The sequence below is a fragment of the Sturnus vulgaris genome, chromosome 6 (assembly GCF_052056855.1).
Source record: "Sturnus vulgaris isolate bStuVul1 chromosome 6, bStuVul1.hap1, whole genome shotgun sequence".
Taxonomy (NCBI): domain Eukaryota; kingdom Metazoa; phylum Chordata; class Aves; order Passeriformes; family Sturnidae; genus Sturnus; species Sturnus vulgaris.
The window spans coordinates 11,046,714-11,073,106 of NC_142248.1; the positions used below are offsets into that span (position 1 = coordinate 11,046,714).

General features: G+C 42.1%; 1 protein-coding gene across 1 annotated transcript in view; it reads right to left on the reverse strand.

The window, feature by feature from the left end:
• LTK (leukocyte receptor tyrosine kinase) overlaps window positions 1–26,393 on the reverse strand; it is a 97,509-nt gene that overhangs the window by 23,068 nt on the left and 48,048 nt on the right. Inside the window, exons 5-17 of the mRNA XM_014869194.2 lie at window positions 22,558–22,697; window positions 20,687–20,824; window positions 19,645–19,797; window positions 18,534–18,634; window positions 16,795–16,961; window positions 11,749–11,843; window positions 6,950–7,051; window positions 5,251–5,428; window positions 4,742–4,892; window positions 2,514–2,645; window positions 1,819–1,975; window positions 767–949; window positions 158–256 (exon numbers count right to left, since the gene is read on the reverse strand). Coding sequence (XP_014724680.2) covers window positions 158–256; window positions 767–949; window positions 1,819–1,975; window positions 2,514–2,645; window positions 4,742–4,892; window positions 5,251–5,428; window positions 6,950–7,051; window positions 11,749–11,843; window positions 16,795–16,961; window positions 18,534–18,634; window positions 19,645–19,797; window positions 20,687–20,824; window positions 22,558–22,697 — 1,796 coding nt within the window. The remainder of the gene's footprint in view (window positions 1–157; window positions 257–766; window positions 950–1,818; window positions 1,976–2,513; window positions 2,646–4,741; window positions 4,893–5,250; window positions 5,429–6,949; window positions 7,052–11,748; window positions 11,844–16,794; window positions 16,962–18,533; window positions 18,635–19,644; window positions 19,798–20,686; window positions 20,825–22,557; window positions 22,698–26,393) is intronic.

Genomic DNA, 26,393 nt, shown 5'->3' on the forward strand with positions numbered 1-26,393 from the left:
TAAATGACCACAGCTAAAGGTCTGACCTGCAGCGTGAAATAAGCTTTAATGAAATGAATAGAAAACAAAGACGAGAACAAGGAGGAGGAAAGAGGAAATAGAGAGGAAGAAGGACAAAGGAGGAAGAAAAGAAATGAGAATAAGAACCATATTGTACCTGCCAAGGGATGCAAGAAGATCTCTCCTATGGGGTTCACGAAAGAGATGCCATCCTGCCCACCAGCTGTGATATCATCACTATCAGAGGCATGTCCCCCTGGGGAGAGAAGAGTATGGCTCGCTGATCAGTGCTACATGCTGCAAAAAAAATGTGATGTCTCTGAAAGGTTGCATTCATTCCCATTATCACTCTGCAACCTTCCAGTGATATTGGATCGTAAAATGTCAAACCCTCACTTGACCCAGTCAGTACCAAGCTTAGAGAAGTGACTTTATCTAATGTAGGTTTCTCAGTTCAGCAAGGTAAAAATGCATTTGTTTCAAACGGAAAAAAGAAATGGAACATCTTCCATGGGAAACTTGGGAATGGATAAAGGGGTGATTCATCACACCTTCCAAATATTAAATCACACAGGAACGCTTTTATAACCTTGATTTCCTCAGTTACAGAGGGGTGGTGGAGAGCAGGTTTCATACTGTTCAGCCTGAAGTATCTGTGCCTCACTCCTGCAGCAGTGCACCTCTGCACTCAGAGCACTCTCCCTGACCTGCAGGTGCTCTGAAGGTACAGAATTGGTCACCATGACTATTTCCCCCGCAGGCTTACCTCTGTACCCTCCTCCTCCTCCCCCAGAAGTACAAGCTCCTCCTCCTCCACCAAAACCACCAGAGGTGGTCCACTGGAGCTTGGCTAGGGCTTGGGGACAAGCTTGACCTCCTTCTCCACCCTCCAGAAGTGACTTCCCAGCCTGAGGAAGCAGACTCTCATCTTGCCAGCCGCCACCTCCACCTTCAGTCAGAAAGTGAGAAAAGCAAACAAGAAGAGTGAGAGAAGCACAAGCAGAGATGCTTTGCAGAGAGACAGAGATGAGCCCTTATTAATTTCTTAAGTACCTAGCTCAAGGTAAACCTTTCTTTAAGAGAATATACAGACAAGCTCCTTGCTGCCATGGGCAATAGCAAACAGGAAATCTAATGCACAGCCTGTGGTATGTGCTGCATAAACCAACACCTCAGCACTGATTTCTTGTGGTGCTAAGAAAATAAGGAGCCTACCATTCCCCTTCAGGATAACAGGTTAGGGCAGTCAGCCATGTAAGATGCTGAGTTCCCCAGGGAAATAAAAATAAATTGGATTTCCACATCTCACTTTAGTGGCCCCTCTGTAAGCCTGCTACAGCAGGAGATGGACAACCACCAGATTTTTTTTATCTCCTAGGAATAGATGCTAGGCACAGCCATCACAAGATTATAAGTAAGCTTCCATTTCTGGTATAATTCCCCTAAGAGAATTGTTGTTGTTAGGGTTTAAGGGGAGTAAGAGGAAAAAACTCTTCTCTTCAAAGGCCATTGTTACAGTGTGAAGGAGTGGGCTCCATCCCCCAAACACCATTTCCCTGCTTCATTTCATAGAACACAGGAGTCCTCCTATGGATTTGCCTCTACTGGATCACTCATCACCTGTCTTGTGCATTCTCTTTTTATCTGGTGACATAACATATAAGAAGACATCCCTCACAGACTACCAGCATATTTCTAAAAATTACTGGCACAGAAAAATTCCAGAAGACTGGAAAGGAAGCCCTTCACTTCATGCCTTCAGGACAATGAGTGTATTCAGGCACCTGACTCAGACCTCGTGTGGTTTTAGTGTCTCACCTGCTGCCCCAGTCCTCCCACTGACTCCAGGTACTGCAGTGCTGTTCTCAAATTGCTCCAGGGGTACATCATCCAGGGAGTTGTCCTGAGCCATCAGGTAGGCTTTTCCTCCTCCTCCTGCTGCGATGAGCAAAGGTTCGAAAATCCCATCCTTCTGCTGGAAAACCCCCCATCGAACATCAGAAAAACTTCACATCCCTTGAATATGTGAACTCACACAAACGTATCAAAGATCACGAAAGCATCCCAAAGAGGAGTGGCCTAAGGCCAGGGCAATGCTACTGCTTGTCTCATAGAATCATTACAAAAATATTTCACATCATGTTCCTGAGTACAAAAGTAACTGTTTAACTGAGCATCAAGGTTTTGAGATTCACTTTTTTTAGGACTGCTGCCAGCATTAAAGTGGGATCCCAGTGTAATTCCCACATCTGAGCTGTTAAGGACTGAGGATCCAGTTCAGCTAGCCTGGTGAGAGTGATATATATGAACAAGGATATGAAAAGAGATAAGCAACTAAAAAGACAAAGACCAAAGAGAGACAGAAAGAGGAGAGGGAGAAAGAGGCAGAAGAGGAAGATCCGTTTTTCGTAATATTTTGTAAAAGTACTATTTATCATACGCCATGAGTGACAGTGAGAGCTAGTTGCTCTGCTGGACACTGCTCAGGCAGGATGCAAAGAGCAAATGCTTACTCTAAAGATGTAGGTTGCTCCTCCTCCACCCCCACCTCCTCCAGCCCATTCCTTCAGGTCTCTTTTTTTTTTGTAATCTTCTTCAATGAGAGATGACTCCCCTAAGCAGATCTTCTGGGTTTCAGGATTGCCCTGAAAGGAGACAAGAAATGGACTCAGATATCAGCAAAATCCAATCCTTGAGACTTGTCTGTGTATTTCACATAAAATCGTCATAATGCTTGTCATGCATATTGCACATACATAATCCAGTAGGTAGATTATCTTTGTAGAAAGTGACCTTTTCTATTAGGACTGACAGCTGAGGCATAGATCTGTCTGTAACTTCTGATTTGCAAACTCACTTTACATATGCAAATGAAATGTAAGATGCATACAGGAAAAAATGTAATAACTCATTGTTAACTTTACAGAACTAATACTTTGCATATTTAAAACTTCTTATAACCGGAACCATTTAAACATTTTTGGTTATTGATTAGCTCTGAGAACTTGCTTACTGACACATTTACTAATTGTTTCTCAAGGCCATAAATGCATAAAGCAAGGATGACCCACACACAGTTGAGAATAATCTGTTGATACACTTTAGAAGAGTAATTTGGAGACCCAGTTTCCTATTTCTGCACCAGTTTTACTGCCTGTGTCCTTTCATTCATGCAGAATCACAGAATGGGGAAGGCTGGAAGTGACCACTGGAGGTCATCTAGTCAGCCCAATCTCCCTGCTCAGGCAGACTTCCCTGGAGCGTGTAACTCAGGATTGTGCCCAGATGGCTTTGGACTATCTCCAGACAAGGAGACACTACAGTCTCTCTGGGAAATCTGTTCCAGTTCTCTGTTCCCTCACAGCAAAGAAGTTCTTCACCACATTCAGGTGGAATATGTTCCATTTTCTGCCCATTCCATCTCATACCAAGACTGAGACTGAGACTGATTGAAAATTGACAGAGGGAGAGCTCTGTCTCAATTTTGTTAGAGATGGTCCCTGGCCTTTCTTAGTTGGTGGAGCAATTTGTCTGGTTAGTTCAAACAAGAGAACAAAAGATGGCAAGGCAGATGAAGACCAGGGAAAAGCAACTGGGGTAAATCTGAAGAGAGAGAATCAAAGTTTGGAGCTGCATAACTTCTTCAGAGAAAGAAAAACAAGCACTAGTCACACAATATACAGATTTATCACGATTTCCAAAGCCAAAGAAAGTTAGGCTTTGGAAGTGGGAAAAATTAACTGCAACTTTTTCCAGTAGCACCTGCCAAAGGGAGATAGTGCTGAGTTAAAATTTGAAATTTGGAGAACAAATTAGGAAATGCAAGGGATTAATGGACAGCTTTTCAGATTATGACCTAAGACAAGAGAGTGCACTGAAAAGGGACCTGCAGATACACAAATGTATCTTTTATTTAAATATATACTATTCTTGTATTATATAAAGTAAAGAAAAGGTGGGTTTAGAGTCTATTGCAGTATCTGGGTAAGATATCATATCCTGTGGGAAGGTAAACAGTAACTTCCAAGTAACATCCAGGAATAGTTTATGCATCCCCAAACACACCAGTCTGTGGGAAAAAACGGCTTTGTTCCTGGGCAGGGCTTAACAGCACCTCTGGAACAAGGCAGAATCAAAAACTGATGCTGAAAAGAGGCAGTTTTTGAACATAAGTGACAAAAGAACTTTCAGATCATTTGTTCTGGTTTTTTTGTCATCACTAAAACCTGATCCAGGGGCTGCTGGAGTTAGTGGGAAGATTCTTATTGGTTTTGGTAGGCTTTGGATTCAGACTTTAGTCTCTAAGCTTAGAGAGAATGTAACAGTGCAGCCACAACACTGCTGGATGCTTCCATAAATGATAGTAAATTTTCTGAAAATTCTGGCAGACAGAAAAAAACCCTAGACTATGGAAAAACAAGAGAGAGAGCACATTACATGCCTATGAGCTTCCTGCTTAAAATAAGCAAAAGAGAGCTGATTAAGAATTTACTTCAAACACCAGGAGGTTAAAGAAAAGTTTCTGTGGGCTTCATATTTGTTTGTGCATTTTGGGATTGTTTTTCTTTGCCTTATATGTGTTTTGAAATTATTTCTAACTTCTTTTATTGGTTCTTTCCTGTCTCCTGACTGGATTTCATTGCTGGAGCCTGGGATTTCTATTTTTTATCACCAAAACCCAAGCCACCCACGGAATAGTATCTGCAAGGGTCTCTGCCCACATGTGCTTCATGGCCCTCACCCCAGGGCAGGCATCCTCCCCCTGCTGCCCCACTAAGATGTACAGCAGCTCATCTTTCTCCAGGTGGAAGGTGGCTGAGATGAAGACCCCGTGGGACCTCTTATTGTGGTTTTTGGCTCCTTTCCCCCCGGCTGCTCCATAGGCAGAAATCCTGCAAGACAAAGTAAATAAATGAAGAAACAACTCTCACACTTCTCATCCCCAAAGTAAATCCATCTGCAAGGTCTCCCCCAGCCTTCACTTCCAAACAGAAGTATTTCTGGTATTTCTCCAGAGCAAGCTCCCCTGCTGTAGCAGCTTGTGGCTATTCCTTGTCTGAGATCCATGTAGGTAGGATGCACAAGAGGACAGACCAGCCCTCACCTGGATACTGGAAACAGAGGCTGCAGGAGCAAATAGCATGTCCCCTCCACCCACTTAGTGCAGGTGGTCCCACACTTGTGCTTGTTGAAACCCCAGGAACAAAAAGCAGTCAGAGGTGGCTGTCCCCAGCACACAGTGATCCTCACCTGTATCTGTTTGTGGCTGGCACTCTCCAGACTTGCACTCCCCGGAGCCTGCCCTCCTTCTCCACAGTCACGGACACATTGCTGTTCTTGTAGGCACTGTCACACTGAGCTTGGGTGGGCCCGTGAGGACCACTGGCACCACAGGTTGAGAACCACCACAGAACAACAGCTGTGTCCCCTGTGACCGAAACAGCAAGAGTTGAGCTTCTCTGTATTTCTCACTACTTATATTATACCCACTTTCTTCTAGTCATAGCACAGCTACTGCTTTGTTATGGTCACTGCTTTTCTCCTCTCTCACCTTATTTCCTGCACACTATTTGATAAATCATGGGCTGAAGACAAACTTTATCAACTGGGTGTGAGGGCAGAAAGGTAAAGGGAAGAGGGACCAAATTTCTAAGGAGGGGTTTATCCAAGTGTCTCACAGACGTGATCAATGTTCAACTTTCCAAAATAATAACTAAACCATGTACACGGAGAGGGGTTGAAAACATCTGTTGTTACAATTCGTGACCAATTATGAAACACAGTGAAAGTTCTAAGGGACTTGTCTCAGCTTGCACAAGAAGCCTGTGGCAGCAGAAACAGCCAGGGGAGAGCCTCTTGCTTCCATCTGTAGGGACCCTTCTCCCCCAAGCAATTTCTTTCCTGGTTCTCATTAAGAATTATTCTTTTGTTTCCACAACACTGCAGCAGATAAGGATGTCCTCCATTTCACAACCATTTTCTAAGACCCCAAAAAAATCCACTCTCCTCTAAATTAGACATGGCCTAAGCATAAATCTTTTCAGTAATGTATCTAAATACTGTGTGATGTAGTTTGTGCACAAAACCCAGGGTAAAAAGTAGAACTGTTTAAGAGCTGAATGATTAAAATAGAGGTAAAAATTACAAACTTTTAAAAGAAAAGCTCCAGTCTTGTTCAAAGGAAAAGGCAAGCAGAACTATCCCCAACAGACATCATCCTGTGAACATGCAGAGGATCAATGCAGTATGAGTTTCAGCTGCATTACAGCATTCCCCTGAGCTAATGGGAGCAGACAGCAGTACAGATTGTCACATTCCAGGTGGACATGGCCTTCAGAAGCTGGTACAGTCACACACTGGTATTTGCTGGCCACAAAAAAGCCTCAAGAAAACCTGTCCTCCTCCTTTAGAAAGCTCTTCTCACACACACAATTCTTATCTGTCCTCCAGAGTGGCAATCTCTATCAGTAAATTAGTCTCCAGTAGTCCCTGTTCTCCTACTTTTTCATCCAATTTTTCTCTTCAGTGGATTTCCTAATCTTCAGTTATTTCTCTCTGGATTTTCATCTTTACACCACTATTCTACACTCATTTTATTCAGCTTCAGTGCTCGGCACACTTTCTATTCCCAACTTTCTGTACAGGTCTATACCTTTTGTTCCTAAGCTGCCTTTCTGTTCATGCTGAATCTGAGTCATGCAGCTTCTGCTTTCACTTGAAGAGATTCTGCTTTTCTTTAGAGAGGACCTGCCATTTCAGGGCTGGTGGGCTGGGCTCCAGCAAACCCCTTCCCTATAGCCAGAGACAACCTGACACAGTCTGCACATCTCTGGCATGGATTATATATAGTTGTCTCATTGCTGTAGGGCAGGCAGATCACACACACAGGAGGCAGGGAGGGAGCCACCTTTCATAGCCAAGAGCCAGGTTTGAGTACTGAATCATGTACCTGGGAGGGAGGGCTCTTCCAGGGGTTTCAGAAGATGCTCAGCCAGGATGCCAATCTCACGTGGGAACTGGCGTTTCCCAACAAAATGACTCGGTTGTCTTCCTGTAATAGTTTGTAGAATAGAGGAAAGAGGTGGGAAGATGGTAGAAAAGAGGGATGGAAAATTCAAAGATTACGTGAATTAATTAAGTGCAACCATTTGGTTAAGATAGGTAAATATTACCTTGGGTAGAAAAGGTGTTTTGAACAACAATAATTTTGTATTAGGTTTTTGAGACCATGTCTTAGGTTAGCTACTTGTTTTTATCTGTCCTGAAGGCAGTGGGTCTGCACTTGAACACAGACCCTCCGTGTTATCCCATGCAGGATAAGCTCCTTGGTCTGCAATTTCTTCTAGCTGCGATTACAAGAGATTTTAGGAAAAATGTAGTGTGGGAGAACAGATACCAGGTATTGATGTTCTGCTGGTCAAACAGGCAAGTGACAGTTCTGGACAGTCAACTTACTGGAGTTGTAAAGGAGAATGGTGACAAGAATCATTGTCTTTGGTTCTGAATAGTGCCATGGCAAGTAACCCAGCTTAACAGATCATTCACACCTCTCACCAGCCAACTTTGAGCACCTGAGAGCTCACTTAGAGAATAAATAACTAAATAAAATTACATGTCTCACTAACATACACAGTTAAGAAACAGAAACACACCCTGGACATAAGCTGTGGACAAACCTTTCTGTAAACCACAGAGCAAAACGATACATTTCTAACCACTGAGATAAGCCTTTGAAAAGCAGCCCTTCCTCAGAGAGGAGGAATTTCAAATCAATTAGTGATCCAAAACATCTGAATGCATAGAGAACACCACAGCACCAATGTTGCCTTACAACAGGAAAAAGTAATAATGAACCCTTCCCTCATAATCTACAAGCATCCTGTTTCAATAGTTAAATTACTCATTTTTATGCTGATTTTTGATTGGAAAATCTCTAAGAAAAAGGACAGGCTTCTTTCCATTTTGTGAACCCTCAGTTAATTTAATACTGAACATTTTTCATCAGTTGAAAAACATTACAAATATTTCAATTTGCTCCAGTTGTGAGAATCTAACAGCTGTCTGATGCTCTACTGAAAAGAGACTCACTCAGTTCCAGATGGACAATTATCTCTGCCACAAAGCCACTGCTCGAAATAGCAATAATTAACACTCTTGTTAGCTGTGTCAGAAAGGCCAAATAACTAATTGAAGCATGGAGACCTTGCTGAGCTTTTACTCCTGAGAATATTCCCCCCAGGTCTGACTGAAAGCACATTGATGCATGCAAGTGAAAGAAAGCTTTGTACTGGCACACTCTGCTCATACTGAGATAAAAAACTTCAATGGATGAAGTTGTCAAGCCAGTGAAAAATGAAATTAACCCAAAACAAATGAAATTAATCAAATGCAAGGAGGAAAACAGAATGAAAAATACAATGCATGGCCAGAAAAGATGCTCCCCGAGGCCTGCACTGAATTACAAATTCTAAAGGTCACAACAGTTTCAGATACTTAGTGATGTACAAGAAGTCTGGTTATGTTTGCCAGAGCAAAGGAATGTAAATCACTCTCTGAAACAGAGAGCTGTTCTGTGTGTCTGCAGGGATCTTTATGTGACATCCCAACTGAGCATCCTAGGGCAAATGCCTCGTTTCCAAACAAATAGTCCTTCCTCCTTCTCCAAACTGCATCAAGCCCTTGCTCTGCAGAAGAAACTTTGTGTCTCCTCTGGACTAAGCAGCAGATCAGCTGCAACACAGGCTGAGCTTAGCCCTGTCCACATGAGCTGTGCATGCTTTAAAGGCTGATGTTTTATGCACTGTCAAACGTGGACTTGTAAGGTGGCATTTTCTACAAACCTGGGACCCAGGTGCTTCAGTCTATTCTAATTTCCACTTCCTCTTCTAACAGCCAACATGTTGAATGTAGAGTGAATGGAAGGGAACAAGAATTAATTCATATTAAGGTATATCTATATTTAAAAAAAAAAATGCAAAGAGCACAGACTTCCTTTCTCCAGGTTTTAGCTAACACTGATTTCCCCATTGAAAAGAGACAGAGGGAAGTGTAATGGAGAAAGAGAGGGCATTTTCTGCAGGCAGAGAGCTAAAGTAAGTCATTCCTTCACTGCTTCAATGTCTCTGAGTAAGATGCCTCACAGGATCCTCAGGGTGTGAATGGTCTCAGAGATCCCACCTTACTGATGCTGGTTGCAGTACTCCTGGAAATCAGGCTTTGCTGGGTCAGGGACGCTAAAATCAAGAAGTAGAGATAATCTATACAAAAGCTCTCTTTGGACGGCCTTGCCATTTATAAAGCAGTCTTCTGGGAAATTGAAAATGATGCACAGACTGAAATGCAATTTCTAGGCAGGGCAGTAGAGTTTGGTAGACCACAGGCTTGTGATCTTGGAACAATACAATACTTAGAGCACCAAAAGATAATAGTAAAGGCAGTGAGAAGGGCAACTCAACTATCAGCATTCTATTTGCTGTGCCTGTCCATATTTTCACGTTAAGACACTCAAAATTCTGGCCTCTTCCTATATAAGCACTAGTTCACTGAAACTATGAATAACCTTATGCCTGTCTGCCTGAAGTTCTCACAAAGAACCAGACAAGCCATCCAGTCTGTGACACTGTCTTACACAAGGCAATTGCATAAGCCAAAATGTGGTTTTGCCCCACCTTTTCCACAGGGAAAAACATCTGTCAATGCCCAGGAGCTGCCATCTAAAGAATGATCTGTTTGGGTTTTGTCTTTATTGATGTCTCTCGAGCTGCCCTCACTATTCAGTTGTTCTCTTTAATCTTACTGAAACTTTCCTCTCAGTTTGGAGGTATATGGAAAACCTCACCTTTCCCATCTTGCATACAAAAACATTGCTTTCACTCAGCACTGGGTTTTGTAGAGAGTTGAACTACAAGATTGAAATAGATGGAGAAAATAATATTTACATCCTAGCAAGCTGCAAATCCTTCCTTCCTGCCATACATCCTTCCTGCTGCCCTCATGAAAAGAAGTCACTGCTTGGATTGTAATTGGCTCTGTCTCTGACATCTGAAACCTGTCCTTGCCAGGGAGAAGTAATTTCATTACTAAAACACAGCAGAGCTGCTGGGCTTCTCTGCAACCTAACTGAATTAAAGTCATGAGAAGACAAATACAAGGGGGCTGCTTTCAGAGGCGAGAAAACGTCAATTTGCAAAGAGGATTCAAGGAACAGTGGCAAGTGCAAGGCTTCCAGGAAACCTTTCCCTCATGATGTGCCTCTTCTGCATGACTCACACATCTCTGGGGCATGCCTTCAGATGGGGTAAGTGCCAGGTGCTCCTGGACATCAGTGCCATTTATCCCAATTGAAAACAAGGAGTAACTTGGGCAGTCTAATGGACAGCAATGATAACATTGCAGCAGGGGCGTTTATACCCCACCTGTTTGCCAAAGGATGTGTAGCTACACCACTCCCAGCAAAATGTCTGTGGGTAAACTGGAGAATCCACCTGCTCCCATGAGGGCAGTGAACTCCAGCAGCTGAGTGCACATCAGCTGGCACAAGTGCATCTGGAGTCACTCCCTTAGTTCCCTCAAGATTTCAAAACAAACTGTTAGCATGGAGGTTTCAAACTTTTGGGGAGAGAGGGTTGTTAAGGAGCTGGAGTGAAAAAATGAAATTGTCATAAAGGATCAGCTTTTCCTCTTAATTTCAAGTGAAACTGCATGCTCAGCATTTTATAGAAGTGTGGTTTCAGTGCCCACAGAACAAAGGGACAGAGAACAGGACACTGAACCAGAAAAGGATGGGAAGGAATAGTGGCTTCTGTTGAGCTTTAACACATCTATTTTAACATAAGCCTTCCCATATGTTATGTTAGGCTACAGCTAGCCACTGCAGGGACATGCTTTTACCCTAAATGCTGGCATACTGGCTGTGGTGACACGTGGAGTGGCACAGTATCACCAATCCACATTTTGTCTGCAACAGAAGTCACCATTCAAGTCCTGCACATCTTCCAGGTCCTTTGCAACAGAGCGTGTCTTTTCCCCAGGGACAAAAGAAGGCAGTTTCTAATATTTGCAAGTAGTTCAATTCAACTTCTTTCCCCTTGTCTGCCAAGAAAATCCACTACAACTCAAGCTAACATGTTTCAAAGGGTAGCACTGGCTCCATTTTTCTCTGGAATAGTTGTCAGTCACGTTCACAGTAATGAAGCAAAGGAAAGCTGTTATATATCTGGCAGTGAGAGCTGATATGCCTCCTTACAGACTAAAAAAACAAACTTGTTGGAGTCATCTAAATTTTAGTGTCAGAGAGTCAATTTACTCCTTAATTTAATTCCTTTCCTCCACAAAAATATGGTGACTTTCCCCTTCGATTTCAACAACTTTGTTTCAGCTATCAATTACCAGGGTGCATGGATCAACAGGGACCGTGGAAAAACTGTGATGTAATCCTTCCATTTAGGGATGAGGAATAATTCTAGTTTTACTTGCCAAGACACACAGACAGGTCTTAACTATGTGATACAGAATATCCCATCTTAGAGAAGAAAAAAAAAGGAACAGTGGGAGACTCTGACACAGAGTAAAATTGCCTCTACTTGCAATCTTCAGTAGGTCTGAGATAAAATGGCATTGAGCTGAAAAAGCTGACAGAAGTGATCCCTGCACACTCTGTGAGGAGAACAGAACATGTATCCTGGATCTGTGGGATGCTGATTACACTACCCAAATTTTGGGGGGGATTCTGCAACGTTTGTAGCTCACCATCAGTGATGCAGTCCAGGCCAAATGTAATGTTGTCAATAGCAATGTCAGCTTGGGAATTCCAGCCCCAGGTTGCCAGGAGCTCCAGCTGAAACCTTTGGAATAAGACAGATGTTTTAGAGAAGACCAACAAAGGATGAAGGAGAGGAGGAAACAAAACAAAACAAACAACCAAACAGCCTCCCTAAAAATACAATGTTCCCTTACCATGGAAAAAAGATCATCACTATTTACAATTTTTCCTCCAGACAAGTCCAACAGGGTTTACTATAGGTCTTAGACACATATCAACCCCTCGTAAGCACCACAACATTCATACAATTTCACATTTCATGGAGAAGAATGAGAGCCCTTCTTGCCCTGCTATCTGCACATACATACAAGCAACTGTCCCCCACTATTTGTTATATACAACCAACCATTCATATTCAATTACCAGAAGCAGTCAGGGAATTAGACTGAGGGAAAAAATATCTCCTCCTTTCTACCCCTGTAAAGATAGAGTAAAAACTGAACAAAATATCCAAATGTCTTGGGCCTGATCCTTAGCCAGAGTAACTCAGAAAGTGACAAGAGTTTATTGCAGAAGGGTAGAACATTATAAATTTCAGCCATAATTCCTTGAAGAGTTTGCTGCCTCGGCTGTCTCATCTTTTTCCAGCATGACCAGGTGTTGCTCATCTAGGAACTCTGTCACATCCCATGTGTATTGCTACCTTCTGAATTCACAAGGAAGAAAGAAAATGAGCTGAGGGATCTCCTTCTAATGGATAGGACTGAATTGTTTTTCATTACATTTCAGAAATAAACAGATGTCTGATGTCCAGTCCGTTTAGAGTTTATTAAAAGCATATGGACAGGACCTCTATTGCTGTCTCTGGTAAAGCTCAATGATGATTTATGAGAGATCAAGCACTGACCTGCCTAACACATTAATCATTCAGCCTAGAAACACACTTGTCCCAAATTAGTGGCAATAAAATACATCTGTGCATTCCACCCACCAACCAAATGTTGGTTGATATCCACAGTTACTTGCAGAGTTGCATACAAATCTTTAGGGATAAATTGCTTTTACCCCAACTCGAGAATGACCCCTTGTGCTTAAAGGAAAGCATCCACACCTTCAGGGTCTGAGCATTCTGGGAGTAAGTGCAGCAAATGCAAATCAAGGGTCTCTTGAATTACCTCTATATGTGGTGTTAGTGGGGGAATTTTTCATTAGATCCCCTTCCTACAGAAGGGGATCCTCCTCTTCAATAGCAGGCTTAGAAAGAGCATTTTCAAACTTCGTGTATAACACCACTGACAAATAATCGTCCATCTATCTGATAGAAGAGAGTCAGAGCACCCTGAGCCCAGAACCAGAACACTTACAGGACCCACAGGCACAGATACAGCACCATGTCCTGTCCCTGACTTGAGGCACTCACATGGCATCATATCCTTGGTCAGGTCAATCTGCTGTGTCTGCTCCATGGAGGCACAGCAGACGAGGTCCCTGCCACTGCACTACCAGGGAGGTTTCTGCTCCAGCCCAGTGCAAGGGGGACCTTGAGGAATAACCTCCCCCACTCAGTGCATGAGAATTGACTTTTCATAACCTCTAGGCTCTGTATGCCTCCCCTTCCTCTTAACTTCAGAAGAAGGGGAGGAATTTGCCTTTTGAACTCAGTGCTGTGCTAGCCAGAGGGGTTTCCAGTGTTCCTGTTCATTGATCTCATTTTGCTGACTCCAACAAATTATGTTCTTCGGCTCTCTGTTGTCTGGTCTTGTGCCTGTTTGGTTTTCTCCTGATAGCATTATTTTTCCTTGTGTGTGTGAGCCAAGTAAGTGAATTTGCCAGCCAACCACCAGAAGCAGCTTTTCAAAGTAGCTTCCCTCTCTCCTAAGAAATAAATTCATTAAACAAAGGTCTTGCTAAAAACCACCTGAATAGAGCCTTCATGTCCTCCTTTTACTTTTTGCTAAGGTTTCTCTACTTCTGACTCCATCATGAAGTTCATGGCCTGCAAATTCTTGTGTTTCAATTAATGCCTACTTTTCTCCCTGTGTGATTTGTCCCCTTCCTACCCGCTTTACTACTGCCTACCATCCCCTTAAGGAACCAGGGGAAAGTACAGCATTTTCCTATTGCAAGAGAAGGACAGAAGTTTCCTGAAGATTTGGGACACAGAAAAACAGCATGCCAGCTCAAACTTTGCACTAAAAAATTACCCTAAGCATAGCTTTGCTAGAGCTTGCATTGCACCAAGGAAAGCTGACAACACCCATAAATACACAGAATAGTCATTCATGAAGTTTTATACCAAACTGTCATAAAATTGTCCAGCAATGTTCATCACGCACCTCTGTTTACAATTGTTTTCAACTTCATCAACATTAAAGCAATTTAGGCTGAACTTTTCTATTTTGGGTGATTTGATGTGACTTTTCTAGCAGTCAAACATTTTGTGAGTGCTGAGGATGAGGCAATGCGTGGATTCATGATCCTGACCATGCTCAAATACGCTGGGAGCTTTTTAAGCACTCTGTGTTACTAGGTATTGGAAGTGGGATCTGAAATTTGTGAGGAAGAGAGTCACATGGCAGACATGAGGTTGGTTTTTTTTCATGTGAATGAGAATCAATTAAAATTTTAAGAAAATATCTTTGAAATTTTTAAATCTCTGACATTTCCTGATATTGTTTTTTAAACCGGCAGTTTTCTCTTCCTTGGATATCTCAAAATCTCAGGCAAAATGGTGCTTTCCACACAGTGTTATTATGAACCATGTCAGCTCCTGTTTCAGCTACATGAGGTGAGAACTGCCCTTCCAAATTAATGGATAAACATTTATTCCCCAGCCTTTCTTTCTGTTGCTGATTCTGGCCAAACAGGAGGGAAAAAAAGCTGCCTGAACTGAATCTGGAGTGAACACGGTGTCATCCTGGAGAGAGGCTGGGAGCTCCCTGGGAATTTTACAGCAGAGGGGCTTGGACTTGGTGTGCAGGGGGTTTGGGCCAAGATCTACAGAGGGAATTAAATATCCCATCAAACAGGAATACTGGGAATAAACCTTTACTGCAGGTCTGGGATCATTGAAAGGAAAGCACACGAGAGATAGCTAGGAGGAGAAGGGAAGTGCAGGGAAGGGATTCAGACTTGATAATTAAAAAAAACCAAAACAAAACAACACACAGAGACAGCAGCTGCTGGAAGAGAGATGGAAACAAGAAGCAGGGAGGAGTTCAGAAAAGGAAATTACAAACTAGAGGCATGAGACAGATAAAAGGGGTTCCTAAATGGGAAGCTGAAGCAAAAGAAAGAGAGACCAAGTATATGAAAACAAGGAGGAAAGGCACCAAGTGCCCACAGAAGCAGGAAAGACAGGACAGAAGGAGTAGAGCATGGAAATAAGACAGGAGGACTGGGATGGAGCCCGTGTCCTGGGAGCACAAAGAGAGGTTTTCCTCCCATGGGGAAATAGCTGCAGCACCCTCTAGCAAAGTGTGTGCTGTTCTGTGTCTGTTACAGATCAATGCAGCAAATGGCAACTTATTACTTCTGTCAGTCACCTGGCTAGCACAGGTGGTACAGATTTGCCTTCTAAGCTGAACATTTCCATCCTTACCCACAGCAACCATCACTGTTGTGCCAGTCAGTTTTAAATTTGAAATGTCATACAAAAAGGTTACATGAAGTAAAACAAGATAGAATTACTTGAAGCAGACTGTAATAATAAACACATGCATGACCACCTACATCTTTCATTTCTGCCTAAATGCTCAACTTTCTCAAACATCACAGTATTTGAACATTTGAGTATCAATTTTTTCTTGCCATTCTGGCTAGCCCTCAAAAAAGGTGTCTTGCTGCACATTCTCTTCTGCCACATAAGATCCACTTGGCTTCAGAATTAAGGGCCAATACAGAAATTGGATGCCTCAGGGAACAAGCATAAGGGACTGTATATCAGAGGAGGCAAAAGGTCTTAAATATCTCTGAAAAGCTCCTTGGTCTCGGCTGGAGACAGGTCCACAGTAGAGTACCCAGAGAAAAGAGCTCTTCTGCATTAATTCACTGGCCATATTTTACATATGCATAACTAAACAGATGCTAATCTACAGGGCTTCAGATTGTGTCAGGCAAGACCATTAAATACAGTGCTAGCAGGCAGACCAATCCTACCCTGAAGGAATCATTCATGGCAAAGACATGTATGGTGAGCACATGATAATAATCAAGAAATTAAACTAGAAAGAGGGTAGAACAACATTTATAATATTCGCTGTATAGACTTGGAGGGGTTTTTTAAATAAGTTTCATGTGAAACAGACCATGTTGTCAAAATAACCAGCTACCAAACACCAGCTACATGGCTTGAGATTGAGTGACACTAGGTAAGGGAGGAGAAATGCCTGAATAAAATTGGATTGCATTGAAATTCCTTAAATCTTCAATACTTCACTTCATTTGAAAACCACTTGCACTGTATTTCCACACCTAAACCCATGAAAACTTTGGTGCAAGGCTCATCTGGGCAAGGGTCTTTTTGTCAAATCCTCGCATCAGTAATGTGGCAACGAAGGCTGTCCAGCTGCCCAGGCTGCACTGATATAGATCCTAAACTGGACAGCTGTATTGGCTAAACTGTGGGATTCCCACCCCTTTGACTCACCACCTGAGTGCTTTTTGCTGTGGGAGTACAAAGTGCAGCTATGCTAATGCAGCTGCTTCCCTGCTGCGAGCACTTTGCCCCTCTGAGTACACTGGCTTGCTCAGATTGCTAAAAGGTTTTTAGTACAGATGCTTGCTGTTCCCAAAACCTGAGTACTGTTTGAGGCTGCACACAAGTGCAGTCACATGGTGTGGGCTTGAGTTGAGCTAAGCTGTGCATGTGCACAAAGATGTGCACTTATGACAGAATACTTCCTGAGCAAGCAGAGTCGCTTAAAAACGGCCCTGAAAGAAGGCAGGGATGAAAGTGACACTTCACAATAAAGATAGTAACAATTTACTCAATCTATAGAGATAACCCTGGCTGCTGGCAGTGGAGCTCTTACCGGTTCTGAAGCACTGGCATTGGTAAGGTGATGAGAAACCAGTGGTCACTCCAGCTCCCTGCCCTTTCCCACATTGGCAAGGTGATTGGAGCTCCCTTTATCTCTTCCCTGAGAGAGAAGGAGACTGTACCATTGTAGCTCCCAAAAACATGCACTGAAAATTGAATCTGTAACAGAGGAAGAAGAGGAAAGAAATGGTGATCTCTGACAACAGGGAAAGGTAGTCACTTCTTCCCTCCCCGGGAATTTGAGACACCAAACCTCTGAGTCTGGATCAAACTCTTTAATGAGAGAAATCACTAAGCCCCCACTCACTGATGGTATTTGACTCAGCACCATTACTAGCACAGAATTTTCTCAGGGAAGACCTGAACTGACTCTCCTGTTGGGCAGCTGCTCCTCAGCCACTGATGACAATATCCACAGCCTCTGGCACCATCTGGGTGAGAAGACTGGTTTCCTTGTTGTTGCCTTCTCTGAGGGGAGAGCTGTCCTGCCCCGAATACCTTTGAAACAAGGACTGTCTCCAGAGGCAGGAAACCTCAAATCCATCGACCTGTTCCAAATCATAGGCACCACCTGAATTGTAGCACCCCTAAGACAAGCGACCAACAAAATCATCAGGCCAAAGGATGTGTTGAAGCAAGACTTGTTCCTCTTTCTTTGGAGCAACCACTTCCATTTTGCCACAGAGCAAGAGAAAGTTGCCATTTCTACCACTGCTTGGGATACTCAGCTGCCCTTTATGTTACAGAGAGCTCCAGTATCAGCAGGAAAGGGAGCACACACGTGTTTTGCAAAGAACAACAACAGAAGTTCCTTGATCCTGCATTGTGGCCTCAAATCCTTGCCAGTGGAGGAGAGAATGGATCCAGATCTTCTGTAGCCTCTATGAAATAACCAACAGCTACTGCTTCTCCTGGTTTTGTGAACCTATCCCAAATCACACTTTATTTTGTTGTTTGTTTTATACCCAACAAATTTTACCTGGATTTATAAATAAATAGAAATGCCATAGCAACATTTCTGGCACCAGCACTGTATTTATTTTCCCAGCTCTAATTAGGAGGCATCAAAGCTTTCTCCTTTTCCCCTAGCAAGACCGGACTCCAGCTCAAACTTGTTATGACTATAATATTATTTAATATTTTTTTATTCCAGCATCTCAGAGCTGCAAGGCAAGTTGTGTGATTTTATCAAGGCCAGGTTGCATTAGTCTTTTGAAATTCCTGAAGAATGTGATCAGAAGCTTATTATATTCATCTATTTCTGGAAAATCTAATGCCTTCTTACTTCACACTCCTGTTCTCAGTGAAACTATCAAGTTTATTAACTCCTGCACAAGTATTGCAGAATTGATGAAGAAAAATCTCAGCAGCAGATATCCTTAAAGACTCAATGGCCCAGCCAGACAGCTCTCTTTTCTACAAGTCCCAGCTGCCTCATACAATTTAGCTGCTGGGCACCTCTCAGAGCAGTAACTCCTCCTAACTGGTACAGTTAGTACAGCTGGGGAGTTTTCCACAAGGAGCAGCTGATTTGGGGCTTCTGCCCTCACTCACTGGGGATGCACCTCACATCTCCTTTCCAGCTCTGAACAAGTGGCCATCTAGGCAGTACAGCCAGCTCTTCTGCTTTCTAGTGTTGTGTAGAGCGTGCAGAGGGACAGGAGAATAGGCTAATTGTGCAAATAGTGCCCACAGCCTGATGGTTTACTCCACAAAGACAGAGTGACACACCTGGTAGCCTTCAGTGGCAAGACTGGCTGGCAAGCTGGTACTGTAAGCCTTAGCCACACCACTTGTCTGAGTGCTGTCTGCTCGCAGGTAGAGGAAGTGCCCTGTGAACACAAAAGTGAAAAAGACAAAATGATCTCTTGCTCTTTTGTGTAATCACTTGCAACAATTTCACATCATTAATGTTACTGTAGGTATGTGAGCATATGTAGGTGTAAGCATGGCTTGAGAGCAGATCTGTTGGTGAGGTTATAGTAAACACCAGTAAATTTCAGCAGCACAAAAATCAACATCCCAAACCCTTTCTTGGAATGTGAGTGGATAAACCTCAGATACCACTCAAGACCTTCCCATACAGAGGCACACACCAGTCTACACTCCTAATTCCTATACCATTAGCACCAATGACTCTTGCTGAGACAAACACTGGGCTGGAAGAGTTTACTTGCAATCTGTTTCCAGGGAGCTCTCGGGAGACAAACAGGACACTTGTATGGAAACCCTTCATTTTGGCAGGGAGCTGTGAGGCCAGACTCATGTGTGCTAACACTTCTGACTTTCAGCCTGAACAGGTGAGGTTCTGGCCTCCCCCTCTTCTTATTTAGCAAGTTGACAGTTCTGCAGTTCTGGGGATTATATGACTTTTTTTTTATTGTGGCATTTCATGGCACAGAATCTGTATGGTCCCTCAGGATATTCCTACATGTGGTGCTCTTCCTAACCCACTAGAGTTTGTCAAGGGTCTTCAAAAGATTTGTTTTTACCTTGTGATGCAGCAGTTATATTGCTGCTGGAGTACTCTGCAACTGCATAGCTCATAAGAGGAAAGAGGAGGGAAGAAGTATACATTACATGATCTTTTAAAGGGGAAGGAGAATCCTTGCCTCTGAGAGTTTTGTGTTAACTTTTTTGCATAATTTGTTTAGTGTAAAGTTTTGAGGTATGTTAGAAAGTTAATTTTATCTACATTTGAAGTTGTTATAGATAATACTGATGCTGAAGTTCATTTGGCAATGATGCCAAAATTTTTAAACCAATTTAAATAAACTTAAGTTCAAGACTATAGTGTACATGCATACACAGAGAGTGGGTGAGAGAGCAATGAAGAACTTACCACCAGTGGCTTGCAAAGTAGACCCTACAAATGAGTGCTCTTGAATAATTTCAGAAAAGCCCCGAATAGACCAAGGAGATGTTGTGGTTTCATTCAGTGTCCAGCCACACAGACCTTCTTCAAAAGAGCAGTGTGAACCCTCTGGGAGACTGTCTACAATCAAAAAAAGAGAAAAAGCAGGAAGATAGGAGCAACTTGATTATGGGAGGACACAAACAATAACAAAAGTGAAAATCCATTGTGATTGTCCGAGTTGCCCAAACTATGCTACACTGTCAAAATAGGTCTCATTTGTTTATTTCCAGAGTCAAGAAAGCCAATACTTTGCTTCTGGAAACATTTGAGACTTTTTTTGTGCTATCCTACTCTAAATACTGGGCAGAACTGCAGCCCCTGTAATCTCAGGAATGGCAAATCACTGCCACATATCTGTAAAGGTCTTGCTACATATGAAATTGCAGGCATCACAAAGTTTTGTGTCCACTCAAAGGAAGGAAAATCAACAGATTATTTTAAATCTTCACCACTGTACTTATAACAAAAGTAAACATTGCTTCTCAGCACCACATATACTGTTAGGGGATTTTTCTGTCCTGATGTGCAAGAGCTCTGAACTGAGATCTTGGAAGGACAGATTTATGACACTGTTGGTAACTAAGAATGGAAAGATGATTAACAACCTTTCCTGAAGGGAAGGTTTAGATCTTGGGTCCAGAAGGAAATTCTCACCCAGCTGCAGACATGTAAATAAGATTTTGCCTTTCTCTGAAGCAGCAGTAACTGTGAAGGGAAGGTCATTCAGCTCCTTACTACAATACTTAAGAAATCAAACCAATTAAAAAAAACCAAACCATTTCATTCTATATAGGATGAATTTTCAAAGAGAATCTTGGTATTCAATTAATGCAAATGGGCCAAATTAATTCAGGAGTTAAAATAGTGAATTAATCTAAAGATGGAATCAACTTAACTTATTTTTTATTTTCAATTATTTCTTCTAATGGAATGAAGGTTCCCACGAAGTGTCATGCCACATACTTACCACACCTCACTCCTTCCTCTGCTTTGGTTGGGCAATCACTGATGAACTCACAGATCTGCAGGTGGCTGACACAGCCTCCATGAATGCAGGGGAAGGTTGAGCCTTTGTCATATATGAAAAGATCTTGATTTTCTTTATCTAATGGGAAAAAAAAAAAAAGATAACTAAATCCAGAGGTGAGTTGACAGAATGTGTATTCGGTTTCCCACATAGGACCTTGTCCTTTGTACAATAAATCTCTGCCTTTTTCATGTAGGTTTCTATCCAGCATGAGATTCCTGGACCAAATGTATTGCTCTTTTCTTTCTCATGTACTGCTTTTGCTGTATTTGTGCTATCTTTAGATAACTTTGGGAATTTTTTTAATGAAGGGCTTTGCAGTTTCCTACTGTGATGTGCTCCTCAGTTCTGCACACACGACTGTGCACCTGCCAGGCAGCTGTGGCATGCTGCATGGCACCCTGCTGCTGGAGGCAGGAGCACCCATTTATCTGCAGCCCTGACAGACACATTGCTATGCCCTGCTGAGGCTCAAGTTTATCCAGCACTTGGGCTGCTGACTCATTTCTGTGCCAGCTTCCAGCTGTTGGCATCCAGCCCACGAGGTAGCTGCTTCCCCAGCAAGTTGGCTTGCTGTACATGAATTTTACTCCTGCACCCTAACTAGTCTAGTCAGTTCTAGTCTGGGAGCATTTGACTGACTGCACAGGTACCCATCAGCCAGGTTGAACATGACTTTTAATTGTGATATTTCCCAAAAGCATGGCTCATAATGCATCCAGGCTGTCCCATGGATGCATTAGTGCCCAGGCCTGTTATGGACCTGCTGCCCTTTAGCAGAGCTCTGCACAGAAGTTTCTTTGGGATTGTTACTACTCTGGAAAAATTGTAAAAGTTAGGGAATCAATTGTGGGAGAAAGAGAGAAGAACACTTTTGCAACGATCCTGGTACACACTTCGAAAAAATATTTTTCATGACAGTTTTGTGGCAGATATATGCACCAGGTTATATAGAGACTGAGAGCCCAGTGCTTCAGGCTGTATGCATCCCCTCAAAACTCTAGGACTGCAAAAAAAATATTACATTAAAAATATAGTATGTTAAATTAAAAGAATAATGATTACAATTAAATCTCTAATATGATCAAAACCATGCTCACAATAGTGTTTTCTTTTTACATTACATTCCAAGCTATTTCTACAGAGTCTGCAAAATGGAAACAATAACATCATATTAATAAATGAAATTCAGGAAGATGATTATGTCCCCAACCTGAAGACTGCATGTGCTGACAGACTCTTGCACTTCCAAGAAGCCTAAATGACATTAGCAAGGTTCTGCACTGCTGCTGAGGATCATTTACATGACATTCAGAACAAAACTGTAAGCTCCAGGTAAAAATAAGTCTTAGCTGAATACTCAGTACTTTAGAGAAAAGAATTACATTATTTTCATTTTAGATTGAAATTCTCAGCCTGATAGTAGCAAATAGACCCCACTGGGGGCAGATAAATGTTTTGTTTCTTCATAGATTTGTTAGATAAAGCCCAAGTATAGAAAAGGCTTTGGTTACACAGGGTAGACTGTTGTTCTTGATTATTTAAGAGAGAAAAATACTAAATGCTAAAACAATCGTGGTAAGGACTATTTCATCCTTGTTGTTGGATTCAAGCATAAGTCCAGTTGTTTTTCGTTTTTTTTCCCATAAAAAGATCAAGCAAAGCAAAGCTGGAAAGCAGAGAGGGCCACTTAAATTACTTCTGTAATTATGAGTTACTCATCTTTCTTCTACATCCTGTCTTATCCCTCATCACCCTCATCCATTTCGGTGAGGGTGCATTGGTTATTCCAAACCTGTGTTGCAGCATACCATGAAAGCAGCTCCTGAGCTGCAAGGAGCCCACTGCCAGTACTGCAGCCTCCCGTGCTCCACAGTGTGAATACACCAGGGTGATTTTGAAAGGTCTTTCTATTCGTCCAATCTGGGCCACCAGATATTTCCATTTCATCCTAGAGGGCAACAGAATGTTATCAGACATAGAAAGAGCACATTGGAATCCATGGAGTCTCTAGCATTAAGATTCTGCACGGTACCAAAGAGCAGTGATAGTATCCGTGTGGGAAACCAAATCAGTGAATGCAAATAGCAAGATCAAAAATGGGTGTTAATATAGAACAAGTGATGTTCAGCCTAGCAAGCTCATGTAAGGTCATCTTTGCTGCAGAACTTATTGCTAATGATGAAGAGATCCAACCATTCCCAATGATTCTTAAATGGGTCTTAAATTATCACCGGTTTTGGACATGCTACCCCAAAGTGTGCTTTCCACAAACATGGTTGTGTTCTGTTTGCTCTTGAAAGTGCAGTTCAATCAAGCAGCTGCACAAGTCTCTGGATCTCCTGAAGCCAACACTGACATTGTGTGTTCTAGAAGTAAATGTCTGACCCTGAATGTTTCTTGGTTGTGTCAAGAAAGAAAACCTTTATCTGTGTATGTTGTCTCTCTGATTTTCCACCTAGCAAACTACAGTGCACCCACAAAGCAAGGGACAGAAGAGAAGTGCTGTTCCAGAAATGCAGATTACTCGTGCCATTTACATTTCACTGCAGAGCAAATGCCATAACCCTCAAATCTAGACTGCAAAAGTTTCTCAATTGTACTGCACTTCTGAAAAGCAGTTTGAAGAAAGACAAATGGTCCCATACACCCTAATTTTAAAGATGGTTGTCAGCCATCAAAAGCTAGAGAGAGAGATAACAAAAGGGAATTTTTGAGGTACCTCACTCAAATTAAGTCTGATGGAAGTCAAGGTATCCAGGAGTCACTTAAAAACTACAGCAGAATTCTTTAAAATATTTTTCCTTAACGTTTTTTCCCAAAAACTGTTCTTATATCTTATGTTAACTAGATAGCAAAATACAGTTAAATGTAGGTGTTATTATTTTGTAAATGGACTGGAGCAAGGCTACTGAGAAAGGAATCCTTGCTCAAAGCTCTTTTCTGAAAATAGTATCAGTTAGAGATAATTTTACCCACATTCTACACGATGTTACTGGGGCCACTCTGGACAAGTGGCCTAAGCCAGTGCCAGTGCAGTAATAAGAAGGCCAGTCCACAGTGTTAAGACATGTTGATCAGCTCTGCTCCCAGTATTACTTTTCCATTTAGGAAATGCCTTCAGCTGCCATGAAGTGGTCATATAGCCCTTATCCTGCTCCAGGAACACCTTAGAAGGGAACACTCAGATCACAAACACATCTCTTCTGAACTCAACATAAAAATCATAGAACAGTACTTGCAAAACAATCCAAAGCAACTTTATTTTTTTTATCACTCTCTCTTGCATTCTTCCCTCCACAAGTCAATTATATAACTTTGTCTGGATAATTTTCACTATCCCTTCTCTGGCATCCACCCACCTTTCACTTTCACAATTCTACACATGCATAAATACCCACAAATATCCTGAACTCATATGAAAATGAGCTCCTCTTACAAAGATGACCCTATTTCCTCTGTTTCCTGTCCCATCATAATGTACTCAATAGTTCATTATAGTTTAATTCATCTTCAGAAAGGTACAGCCCATTTTGAATTGCAACAGCACCATCCCTACTTCCCAACATAGGAGAACAACTGCTTTGCTTTCATTTTGCATTACAGTGCAGCTTCAGGAACATCCAGCATCTATAAACATATCTCATAAATATTCTCATAAATATATCACCCCTGCCACACTGTGGGACAACATCCAAGACCATCCAGCACTGACCCAGAACTGAGTCACTTCTGCTACATGACACAGCTTTGCTCATCACTCCATTGCATCCTGTTGACCCCAAGAATGAATGGGCCATAATCAGATTGGTTCACTGAGCCAATAAAGGTAAGGACAATCTTTAAATCTTTCAAATTTAGTTATTAGGCATACTAGACCTGTCAAGCACTGGGGAAGAGTTTTAGTACGTCTGCCAAGTTACAACTCACCCTCCAGCTGAGACATCACAGTATTGCCAGTGTTAACACAACACTGAGTGCAGGAACCTGTGGCACACAGCCTCTGATTCACAGCCAGTGGCACATTTAACAGTAGCAACTAAAGAGCCCCACAGCTGAAAACAATGACTACTTCAGCTGCTGCACCTTAATCCTATATGCTTTATGAGCCAGACACTTGGGAACTTGCTGTTTATAGACCGGTATATCAAAATAAAACGACTAATTGTCTAAGTCAATAAACCAAGCTCTGAAATGCCATGGCTTAGGAAGACACCCTGTCCATCCTGCCATCTCTGCTAGGAGAGCTGTGGTATCTGGCAAAAGAGCAAAGCCACCATCTTAAGCCACTACTTCTGTGAATTGGCAGCTCTTCTGAGTCAGAGCACTAAGGTCCCACGAAACAACCCAGTTCTGCACTGAAATATCTCTGGTACTGAAATTTCCCTCCATTTATAACACCACAGAGAAAGCTGTCTAGCACCCAAAGACTACAAAAATGACAAGCAGCTTTGTATCACATAGAGTGCTTTTGTGTATGAAGTCTCTTCATCATCGAGGTATTCCCCTTCAGAGAAAGCCTCACCTCCTGGATGCAACTGCAGCAGAATTTCTAATGCTGTAAATAATTACCCCTCCTTTGCTTGTCCCACCACTGAAACAGAAGCTAGTCAGAGCCAATGTAATTTTCTTAATGGAATCAGGAACGAAGCCCATTGTTGATCCAGCAGAAGATGGATCATTGCAGCAGGTTTCCAAATAAGCCAAGCTTGGCAATAACTTTTCTATTGATTTTATGTCAAACAGGATCTCAAGTATCGAGGCAATACTACTCTTCTTCTAAAAAGAGCTGTTAAAATTCATCTGTATGCATGCAAGAACTATCAGGGTCTGACATAATTTTGAGAAATTTGCATGGATAGAAATTTTGGAGTTGCAAGCTAGCTAATGCTTAAGGCAAGAGAATTCAAGATTCACCCTGAAAACTTTTAATTCCAAATTTTCTTATTTAGTGTTCACTTTGGGTTTTCATTAGCCTCTCAATCTTCTTTGCTGAACAGATGTTTTCCACAATTTTCTTAGCAATCCTTTCTATGATGTGATTTTTCATATCCAACAAACTGATGATTAATTTTAGGAAAGAGTTTATCTAAAGCATAACCATTTCTTCATTAGTACTGAAAGATGCAATAAAGAAGTCCATGAAAGTTGAAACGTTAACTAAATTAGGGGGACCCATTGCATGGGTTTTCACACAAAGCTGTGTATGCTAGATGCTTCTGAACTCAATCAGTGAATATAAAAATTAGGAGTTTTATTTTACTTTTATACACATAGGAAGCTGTCGACTGCAAGTCCTCACAAACATGCAGTGCTAATCACTGGCTTAAAAGGAAATAGAGAGAGCAAAATACATGCCTACCACTCCTGCCTTCACCAAACTCTTAGAGGTTATTCTTTGACACAGTATATTTTTGGGTGCAATTTCAAGGGAGGCACAAGAGGCACTAACTGAATCATACTCCCAGTTTAGTGTTCAAAATTCATGGTCTTATATAGCAGCTGGACAGCCTCACCCTTTCTAGATGCATTTTTTTAATCAAAATGGCTCTGCTCATTGTTGTCAGCACCCATTTAGACATTATCTGAGAACACTTACCAGGCTACTCCCTTGTCATCTGCACAGTAGGAGAAGTTAAATAACTTT